At 42.9% G+C, this 10,763-nt stretch overlaps 1 protein-coding gene across 1 annotated transcript; it reads right to left on the minus strand.

Moving 5' to 3' along the window:
• Window positions 1-5,266: 5,266 nt before the first annotated feature.
• On the minus strand, window positions 5,267-10,316 carry SYNDIG1L (synapse differentiation inducing 1 like). The gene is made up of 3 exons (XM_072623229.1): window positions 9,813-10,316; window positions 7,455-7,592; window positions 5,267-6,388 (listed from the first exon to the last, which is right to left on the minus strand). Exons 1-3 carry the CDS (start codon window positions 10,224-10,226, stop codon window positions 6,230-6,232), a joined length of 711 nt encoding a protein of 236 aa, XP_072479330.1. The 5' UTR covers window positions 10,227-10,316; the 3' UTR covers window positions 5,267-6,229.
• Between the last annotated feature and the right edge of the window lie 447 nt (window positions 10,317-10,763).

A 10,763-nucleotide genomic window follows, 5' to 3' on the forward strand; every position in this document is an offset into this window, starting at 1 on the left:
AGAAAAACAAAATCCCTTGTAAAAATATGCAAAGTCAAGAAGAACAAATTCCCATATCTGTCATGTCCAAAAAATATGCAGTGGCATCTTGACTAAATGCCAGCCTCAAGCTCTGCCTCAGGATAAGTGGAGGAGACAGTGAGTGACCCCCAAGACGTCTGAGCATCAGGGTTACAAATATAATGTGCTACTGTTAGCTGTCAGCAGAGAACCGTTTGAACTTCCTTAAGTCTCAGCCCCAGAGCTACTACATCCATCAGCCTAGATGCCTGGGAGAAGCACCTGGAAGTGAAGGGGTCCTAATTCCATTAACCCTCAGGCAGCAGGGAAATAATACAGCCTCTTTTAAGCTGACAGCCACTGAGTGAATTCTCCACAGTAGAGGGAAGAAAGAATATGGAGGTGACTGCAATAATGGCAAGGGTAACTTCTGAGAACCCTGAGGCAGGAGGTAAAGAAGTCAGTGCATTAGGGGCCACCCTCTGGCCAAGGCCCCTCTTGTCCATTCTCAATCGCTATGGCCAGACTGATAGTGTGGTGTATCCAAAAAGGCAGCATTCAAGGGTGAAGAGAGCTGTGCAGTTGGAGGTCTTGGTGGCCACAGGCCTTGTCTAGGATTCATTTAGGTGTAGTCCTGGGACAATCAGATTGATGCTAGAGTGGCTGTCCCTCATCCCCAGGATGTCTGAGGAAGGTGGAATTTGCCCCTGGGAACAAGGCAGTCCTGTCTTGCTTTTTTCTCCATGGTCAAGCACAGGTTAAATTCCAGCCAGGCTTTCCTGTTTGACACTGACAGTCCTTCAGTTTCTTAGCAGTGTAGACTCTACCTGCCAAATATCCTTTTTTTCCAAATTAATAATTTATATTTAGTTTTCAACATTCACTTCCACAAGTTTTAAATTTTCTTTCTCTCCCTCCCCACTCCCTCTCCAAGATGAAATGTAATTTGATATAGGCTCTACATTCCTATTAAACACATCTTCACATTAGTCATGTTGCCTGCCAAATATCTTTTGGAATACTCCTTCCCCAGTCCCAGATACTGTTGTGTAGTGAGAGGATAAGGTCCTGAACCTAGGGTCAGGAAGACCTGGGTTCACATCCCACCTCCCAAGGTAAGCCCCTTAACCTCTCCATGCTTCAGTTTCCTCATCTGTAAAATGAGAGCGTAGGACTCTATGACCTCTAAGGTCCTTTTCAGCTCTACATCTGTAATCCTAGTTTTTTTCCCTTCATTATCTTTTCTGTAGGTCATTGAAATAGCCTTTAGACTCATCTCACTGACTCCCATCTCTCCCTTTCCAAGGCCAGCTCTATCTAGATGATGCATAGATCTAACCACTTTTCTCCCCTTCTTATAAACCCCTCAGTGGCTCACCATTGCACATAGAATGAAATATAAAATCCTTAGCCTGGCACATAAGACCCTCCATAATCTGGCTTCAGTATACCTTTCAGTCAATCAACATGTGTTTATTAAGCACCTACTATGTGCCAGGGAATGTGATAAACCCAGGGGATACAAGGAAAGGTAAATGATGGTCCTGGTCCTCAAGAAACTTACAATCTAACAGGAGAGAGAACCTGGAAGTATTTCCAGCATTATTTCACTCTTCTTATGCTCCATGTTCAAGCCAAACTGGTGGCTCTCCCATTTTTTGTCTTACTTTTCCCCACTTGAGTGAATTTATAGCTAGAATGCACTTCCTCCTATCTCTGCTTATTGAAATCCTTCTCTTCCTTCAAGGCCCAGCTCAGGGGTCACCTCTCCCATGAAGCCTTCTCTGATGGCTGCCACATACCATTTGAAAATGGTCTACCCTGCTTCAAGGGCAGCTAGGTGGTGCAATGAATAGAGCACCAGGCCTGGAGTCAAGAAGACTTATCTTCCTGAATTCAAATCCAGACTCAGATACTCACTACTGTGTGGCCCTGGGCACGTCAGTTAACCCTGTTTGCCTCAGTTTCCCCATCTGTAAAATGAGCTGGAGAAGAAAATGGCAAACCACTCCAATATCTTTGTTAAGAAAAACTCCTCAAGAGGTCACAGAGAGTTGGACATGACTGAAAAAGCTCAACAACTTTCTCCTTAAATTTCATATAGTTTCTTTGTCTGAATCTCTCATTTGCTTTTATCACATTCTACCTTATGTCATGCTAGTTTTCCATATATGTCCACTGTTCTTCTATTAGTCTGTACATGCCTGGAGGACAGGGATTGTATCATTTGGTCCCAAGGTTTGACACAGGTAGGTACTTAACAAATACTTATTGAATTAAATTGGAATGTGTGGTATCAAAAAGGGAGAACAGCCTTAAGAAGATAGAAAGAATTGGTGCTCCAATTTAGGACCGAGAGAATGTAATAAGTAGCACTAGTGGATAGAATTGAACTTGGAGCTGGGTTCAAATCCGGCCTCAGAGACTTGCTGTGTGACCCTGGACAAATAAACACTCTGTGCTTCAGCTTTCTCATCTGTATAAAAAAAGAGTTGAACTCAATGGCCTCTAAGGTCCCTTCCATCTTTAAATCTGTGATCCTCTAAGTAGCAAAACTGGTCACCAACAATTTGGAAAACTCATCTTTGCACGGCTCCTGCTGCACCTTTTGCTGTTTGATGAACATAAAGGTTTATATAAATCTTCATTATATACTCAATACTACCTTCTCTTCTAAGCTCCAGATCAAATGGCATCTCCTCCACCAGTGTGCTGGTAAATGTTCTCTGGTGGGGGGGAACTATATGCAGGGGACACTTTTAAATTTAATCTACATTAGAACCAAGAGAACATTATACACAGTAACAGTCACAGTGTGTGAGGACTGTTTCTGACAGACTTAGTCCTTCACAGCTATGCAATGACCTAAAACATTTCCAGAGAACTCATGATGCCAAAAGCTATCCACATCCAGAGAAAGAACTATGGAGTCAGAATGAAGCAGACTATTTTTCTTTTGTTATGTTTGGTTTTGTTTAGCTTTACTCATGCTTTTTTCCATTCGTTTTAATTCTTCTATGCAACGTGACTAATGTGAAAATGTTTTTAATAAGAATGGATGTGTAGAACATGGTCGTATAAGATTGCATGCTGTCTTGAGACAGAGGGGGAGAAAATTTAAAACTTATGGAAGTGATTGTTGAAAACTGAAAACAAATAAATAAATAAATTTGAAAAAATGAATTAGAAAGACCAAAATTCAAAGAAATAAATAAATTTTATTAACATTTTTTCTCCATCATTTTCTCAAGTCTAAACAATAGACCAACAATATATCAAGCTCTGATTTGTATTGTTTGCCAGTTTTTAGGGTGCAAAGACACACACTGAAAATTCAACAATCAAGTCTGTGCCAGTTCCAGCTGACTCGGGCATCCATGACTGAAGATTTGCAGCCCACAGTTATCTCCTATATCCCCCATTGTCTGTACCAGACAATGAGCATTCATTTTGAGAATCTATCCTGTTTCCCCAACCCCATCTAACCTACAGGTTCAATGAGCATAGGAACCATATCTTATATGCCTCCATCCCCTTGGTGTCTGCCACAATGCAGGGGACAGTATAAATATTTGCTGATTGATTATGTGGTGACATTTCTCTTGGCCTTTCAGGGACCTGTCTTCCTGATATCACACCTCAGGATATTGCTTATGCTTTCTTTATCTCGTGGGAGTTCCAAGTGATCCCACACTTAGGGAACTATCAAGGACTATCAAAATGGGCAGGATGGGAGAGAGGCATGATGTGGCAGAAAGAAGAGAGAAGACTTTTGATACAGTGGGAACAACGTTGGATGTGGAGTCAGAAGTCATTAGGTCAAACCTACTTCTGTCATTATTACCTTTAATACCTTGAAAAAATGACAGAAGCAGTGAGGGGAGGAGCAGCTAGGTGGCAAAGTGGATAGAGGACCAGGCCTGTAGTCAGGAAAACTCATCTGGCTTCAGACACTTACTAGTTAGGTGACCTTGGGCAAATTACTTCACTCTGTTTGCCTCAGTGTCCTCATCTGTAAATGAACTGGATAAGGAAATGGCAAAGCACTCCAGTATCTTTGCCAAGAAAACCCCAGATGGGGTCATGAAGAGTTGGATATGATTGAAAATGACTGAGTAACAAGAACAACAAAAAGACCTTGGGCAAGTCATTTAATTTCTCTAAGCCTCAATTTCATCCTTTCTAAAAGGAGGCAGTTAGACAAGATGACTTCTAAGGTTCCTTCTGGCTTAAAGTTGTGGTCCTCTTTGAGAATGAAGTGACAAGCTATAATCAACAATGTGTGAATGTCAGTAGCTGTCCCACTGTGGACCCAACTGGATATTTCAGTTGGGCAACACAACCCCTTCCTTCCTTCCTTGATTCCTTCCCTCCTTCCTTCCTTGATTCCTTCCTCCCTTCCTTGATTCCTTCCTTCCTTCCTTCTTTCCTGTCTTCCTGCCTTCCCTCCCCTCTCTCCATCCCTTCCTCCTTCTTCTCCCTCTGTTCACTTAGGGAATCATACCTTTACCTGCAGATTCTCTTCCCAGAGGACTATAAATCTGAGTATTGAAACTTCACAAGCTATCTTGGGGTTTATTTCCTCTTTGAGGACCATGCCTTTAACCCAGATAACTCTGGATCTCATTGATTGGCCAACAAGAAGTCCCAGTTCAAGCCTCATTTCATCATTGTTTGAGCTCTGATGGTTCAAAGTGAGTATAAATAGCAGTTGTTTCTGTTTTGGCCACAAACTCTGAGGGTCTCCCCCTTCCAGACTGATTTTTTTTTTGTGAAGGTAAAAGAGGCATTCTTTGCCTCATTCTTACCTCCTTAATCATTGAATGGGCATTGCTTCAGACAAACTGAGACCTGGGAAAGACCTTAGTTAAAAAGCCTTAGGTCTGTCACTGCATCCAGTCGTCCTGATCTATATCTGGCCATTGGACCAGGTGACTCCAGAGGAGAAAGTGAGGCTGGTGACCTTGCACAACCCTGCCTCACTTAAATCCAATTCACTTGCAAGTCATGGCATCACCTTCCAATGTCATGGTCGTCTTTGAGAATGAAAGATAAACAACCACCAAAATAACAAGAAGGGTCCTGTGACCTTCTGTGTCCCCTGGGAGAGAAGGGACCTTATGACTAAGACTTCAACAACCAGTCTGTCTGTTTGCTCCTCCATGTCTGCCCATGCACTGTTTGGGTTCTTAACCATTACCCCTTCAGAGAAAATGAAAGTAAACATATGTTTTAAAATGTTTTTAATGACCAATTAATCTTTTTCTGTTCACAGCTCAACCGTGTCCACCAGGTGGCAAAAAGGAGATATATCAAAGAAGATTCCTAGAGTGTAAAATTCCATGAAGATAAAAGATACACTTTCTTTAAATTTTCTATCTCCCTCAGCATCTATCCCTATGCAAAGCACAGGGCAGATATTTAATAAATATTTGTTTAATTGAATTGAAATGTGTATTTCCCATATTTGGTGAGAGAAAAGCAAATTGAAATTGATCTAATTTTGGCAAGTCCAAAATCCATGTGTTGGTGGGATCAGGTCTGTTTCCAGCTTGGTTGACTCTCAAGTGGCTCTTATGTGGTCTTGATTCTGTCTCCTGCTTCTTCCTGCTTGTCTCTTTCTCCATCAGCAACCTGAATATCAAGCAGTCCCATGCTCCCATCCCTTCCCTTGAGACTTCAGAGGGTGAAGGAGTTAGCTACTCACATCTATGGAGCTGTCTCCAGGAAAGGGACAGAGCAGAGTGGGAATGAGGTGGGGTTGTGTCTTTGGCCTGTCTCAGGCTTGCTTTCATGCTACAGCTAGTACTAGGCCTGGCATAACTTGATCATGGCATTGACCACTGTGCTCCCTTTAATAGAGGGAATGAAACATGTTGGAGAGAGTTGAGGAAGGACAGGAAAATGGACCCAGTGAAATAAGCTCCATGTACCCCTTATTTGGGTGGGGGCCTACATGAGGGAAGAACTAAATATAATGAGATGAGATCAAGAGTCTCTGAGGCTAGACAGATGTGAGTCTGATAGCATTCTCTTCCCCAGCTCCTTTTGGGAGACAGAAATGGGTTCATGTTGGAAAGTGAGAGTCCAGGGCTCTTGGCTCCAGCTTATCTGCAAACACCAGGATACCTAGGGCATTCATGCCCACAGATAGAGAGATTCAGGGCTCCCCTGAACCACTGGTGAGAAAAGGACTAAGTGCTGCTTAAGGGAGACAACCTGGGCCCCACTAGCCCTGGCTGTTCTTGGACAAATAAGCCACCAGTGCCACTACCACTGCAATATAGACCCCGGTGCCAAGGGTGATGGAGAGGATGGCCAGGAAAAGGGCCCGTCGAGAAGTCGTGCTGGCCAGGTGAAAGTCCCCTTTGGAGATGGCCTTGCTGGTCTAGGAAAAGAGAAGCCACATGAACAGGACCCCTGTTACTCTGGACGCATCCTTTGTAGACTATTTGAGGATGAGGATGAGGGTGAGGGTGAGGGTGAGGGTGGCACAGGCCCATGAGGGAAAGAATGCCATTTCCCAGGGATTCGATTGAACTTGATTCTTTCTTCTTTTTGGTCATTCTTCAAAAATCCCTGACTTAAGCCAGCCAGAAGGATCAGGAGTAGATTGTTTCAGTAAAGGGGCATCATTAAAATGGGATGATGCTGTCTTGGAGGAAAGGCAGGGCAGGGCCTATTTGCCCTCATAGACAAGATAGTCTTGGATATCTTACATAGTACCCACTTCACCCCCAACAGTTACCTAAATGAAATCATATTTGAAAAAAAAAAAAACACCTTAAACTATCAAAGGCAGCTTTGAATGGAAAAAGTATACCTTAAAAAAAAAAAACTTTGTTGGGTGGTGGGGAGGAGAAGACACCGAGAAAATAAAAAAACATAATCCTATATGCCAAAGTCAGTATGGGGACTGTTGAAGGACTGATTGTATGCATATATGTATGTATGTATGTGTATATGTATGTGTCCATTCATCCATTCATCTATCCATCCATCCATCCATTTATCTATTCATCCATCTAGCCGTCCGTTAGTCTGTCTGTCCATCCATCCATCTGTCTATCTATCTATCTTTATATTTAGTTAGTTATTTCTTACATCCATCCATCCATCCATCCATCCGTCTATCTATCTATCTATCTATCTATCTATCTATCTATCTATCTATCTATTTTTATATTGTTAGTTATTTCTTGGCTTTTATTAGACATAGCCAAAACAACCACTTCCCAGGTCCAGAATTACCCCTTCCCAGTGCTAGGAGTTACTGCCCAATTCACAGCCCTCCTGAGACCTGATTGCTTGTAGGTAGAAGGCACTAGGATTTAAAAACCAGGCTTTCCTTTATGGTGTAAAGCACAGCCAAGATGGTCCTTTCGTTTGAAAGAAAAGTCATGCTCCACTCTGCATCCCACACCCCACTTACAGATGCCTGTAGTGAATCTTACCCTTTGTGAGAAGTAGAAGGCAGCAATGCCCAGAGGCCAGAAGCAGCAGAGCATGGTGAAGATGGCGAGGCCAAGGTGGTCCCGGGGTGGTAGAGTGAGAAAACCATCTTCACTCTCATTGACACTGGAGGAATCACTCTGGAAGATAACAAGAAGGCAGCTAGGCTGTCTAAGAAGGAGCTCCTGTCTTGGGAGGCAGGAAGAAAAGGAAAGAGTCCTAGAATCTAAACTAAGCCTGAGACTGAGAATATCTTTGATAATGGGTCCTAGATTTGAGATGTTAGGCTTTTAGTGTTTGCCCTGCCCTCCCTTTAGAATAGAGGTTCTTAATTTTTGTGTGTTATGGACCCCTCTGTCAGTCTGATGAAGTTTATGACCCTTTCTCTGAAACATTTATTCAATTTTATTTTTCCCCAATTTCCAATTTCTTCCCCTATCCCTTCCCCCATCCATTGAGAAGGTAGGAAATAGAAAAATGTTTTTAAATGCATAAAATGAAAAAGTCTTGATTATATTGAAATATAGTTATCAAAATAATTATTAAAAAAAAAACAAAACCAGGTCAGAGATCCCCTGAGGGCTATCCGCTGGACCCTTATGGGTTAGAACTTCTGCCTTAAAGCATTCTCCTAAGGGACAGGAATCCCATGTTCTACATAAGGCCCAACAGGAGTCAACCTGGGAGATTGAAAGACCTGAGTTTAAATCTCAGCTCTGATGAACTCAGTTCATCCTTCCTTCTGGAAGAGGACCAATGCCATCAGCAGGGTGATATCTTGACTTGGAAGTGAATTGGATTTAAGTGAGGCAGAGCTGTGCAAAGTCACCAGCCTCACTGTCTCCTCCAAAGTCATTAGAGTACAGTGGCAAGACATAGATCAGGACAACTGACCCTCAGTTCTTAATATATGCTAATGGGGTGACCATGCCTGGAATGCACTCCTTCCTTTTACCCCTCCCTCATAGAGTCTCTCTTGGTTCAAGATGCAGCTCAGGCACCATTTTTTGCGTAAAACCTTTCCTGATTCCCCACAATTGCTAGTACCCTTTCTTCCTAAACTACCTTGTGTTTAACTGCTTTGTGTATATTTCTATTATTTATTTTACATTTGTGCTGTATATATCTTTATATGGACTTCTCTCCCTCATTAGAATGTAGGGGAATTGCAAGTAGGGATTGCTTCATCCTTTAAACTTATTCTCAGTGCCTGGCATATAGTAGGTACTTAATAAATGCTTGCTGATTGATTAATTATGAGGAAATCAAGTTGTATAATCTTGAGTGATGATGATGACAATAGTGTAGGAAGAAGACTCAGTGAACGAATGCCCATGAGGATGCCCCTCTTTTCTGGGGCTCTAGAAGGACTTTGTGGAAGGTTGGCCCTATGGTCCCCTAACTGCTAACAGTTCCTAAGGAGGAACAACCTAAGAAAACAACTTCCTATTTTAGATCTCTACCACATGGGATACTCAGGGAGCACAATTCCTAAGGGCCACGTTTGAGAACCTAGAAGGCCACATGTGGCCTCTGGGCTGCAGGTTCCCCACCCCTGTTCTAGATTATATTAGTCTAGGAAAGTGAGAACTTGGAAAGGAAGTGGACCCCACCCCAGGCTCCCTGGACCCAGAAACAACCAGGGGCTAATTCCATTCCAGGTCCATGGATAGCTTCTTCAGATAACATAGGGCAGGGCTTCTTAAACTTTTTCCATTTGTGAACCCTTTTCGAGTTCTGGCAGTGTTTCTTGGCATTGTGTGGCCTGAAGGCATGTGTAGTGAAAAGTGTGCATGCTTTGTATTCAGAACCAAGGCTGCAGTGAAGTTGCCCAATGCAACACAGGCAAGCACTGCCAAAAACACCTCAGACTCATTACATGTTTGATTTTTGATTAAGTTTTGGTTATTACCCATTCAGAAATCTTTTATTGCTGTCAAACTCTTTGAGACGAGGTCACAACCTATAGTTTAAGAAGCACTGTTCTAGAGGAACCCTGGGCTGGGTCTATCACAATCTATACCCTAGCACCTCGGCTACCTCTGGTCCAGGTTCAGGGGTGTTTCAGGTTGAATGACAGCTTATAAATCTAAGACTGTTGTCTTAATGCAGGGGACAGCAGTATTTTCAAAAGGGAGGTTGAGATATGGCATAGTATGCAAATACTTTAATATTTCCCATGAGTACACATAGAAAGCAAAAGAATGTGAAGCTACAGGCATGAATAGTAACTGTTTTAGAAATGAAAGCTTAGAGAGTTTAAGTCTTTTACTCAAGGTTATAGTGACAGACAGACTTGGTTCAGGCCCAGTGATGCTACAACCTTCTTTCCTCACCCTACAGTTTTCCAACAAACTCACCTCATCATCTTCTTCTTCTTCCACCTCTAGAAACTCATCTTCCACTTCGAAAGACACTGTCTGAATCTTGGCATCTTCCTCAGCCTGGCCAGGTCTCTGGACTCCTTCAAGGGTGCTGGCCTGGGGCTCCTTGCCTTCTGTGAAGGTGGTCTCACAGCTATCTCCTTTCCACTCCTTAGTTTTGTCCTTCATAAGGAGAAAGTTGGAACCATACAGTGCCTCTACAGCCAGCTGCAGGGACCCTGCATCTAACAGTTGGTGGGTTCTGGCCTGGCCAGTACCACCAAAGAAATATGAGTAGAGTTTCTCCTGGCAGTCCCAACTTGGAGAGTTCTCATGGAAGGGATACGTGTTGGGGAGGTGACCATTACTCCTGGCCAGCAGTGGGTTGTGCACATCATTTAGGCTCTCCATGTTTCCAGGGTAGAATAGAGAGGTTGGTGATGGAAGTGTTGAGCCACGGCTGGGGATACACGTGGGGGGATACACGTGGCACTTTCAAGGAGCCTGCTGGAAGAGGAAAACACAGACACAGTAGTGGGGTTGAGGGATCATCCAGTTATCAGTAAAGAAGAAAACATGGCTTCAGGAATGGAGTGAAGACCACACATGTCCTAAACTTTATAACAAGTACTTTTTGATGCCTTAGTTACTCATGCTGTTAGAGACTGGTAGGTTGCACAATGAAACGAGCACTGGACTCATCTTCCTGAGTTCAAATCTGGCCTCATACATTCACTAGCTGTGTGACCCTGGCCAAGTAACTTAAGCCTATTTGCCTTAGTTTCCTTATCTGTAAAATGAGCTGAAGAAAGAAATGACAAATCACTCCAGTATCTTTTTCAAGAAAACTCCAAATGGGGTTATAAAGAGTTAGATACTCCTGAAACAACTGAACAAAAATCCTTGGAGGGGACTATATTTGTTGACCTGGTCTATGTTGAGTTCTTC

This window comes from Notamacropus eugenii, chromosome 7, assembly GCF_028372415.1.
Source record: "Notamacropus eugenii isolate mMacEug1 chromosome 7, mMacEug1.pri_v2, whole genome shotgun sequence".
Classification (NCBI taxonomy): Eukaryota; Metazoa; Chordata; class Mammalia; order Diprotodontia; family Macropodidae; genus Notamacropus; species Notamacropus eugenii.

Bases quoted from the DNA above. Each gene is read 5' to 3' on its own strand.
- SYNDIG1L (XM_072623229.1), bottom strand. From the start codon at position 10,226: ATGGAGAGCCTAAATGATGTGCACAACCCACTGCTGGCCAGGAGTAAT. The intron at 7,593-9,812 runs GTGAGTTTGTTG...GTTATCTTCCAG, and splicing joins AAGAAGAAGAAGATGATGAG to AGTGATTCCTCCAGTGTCAA. The intron at 6,389-7,454 runs GTAAGATTCACT...CTCTTTTCCTAG, and splicing joins CCTTCTACTTCTCACAAAGG to ACCAGCAAGGCCATCTCCAA.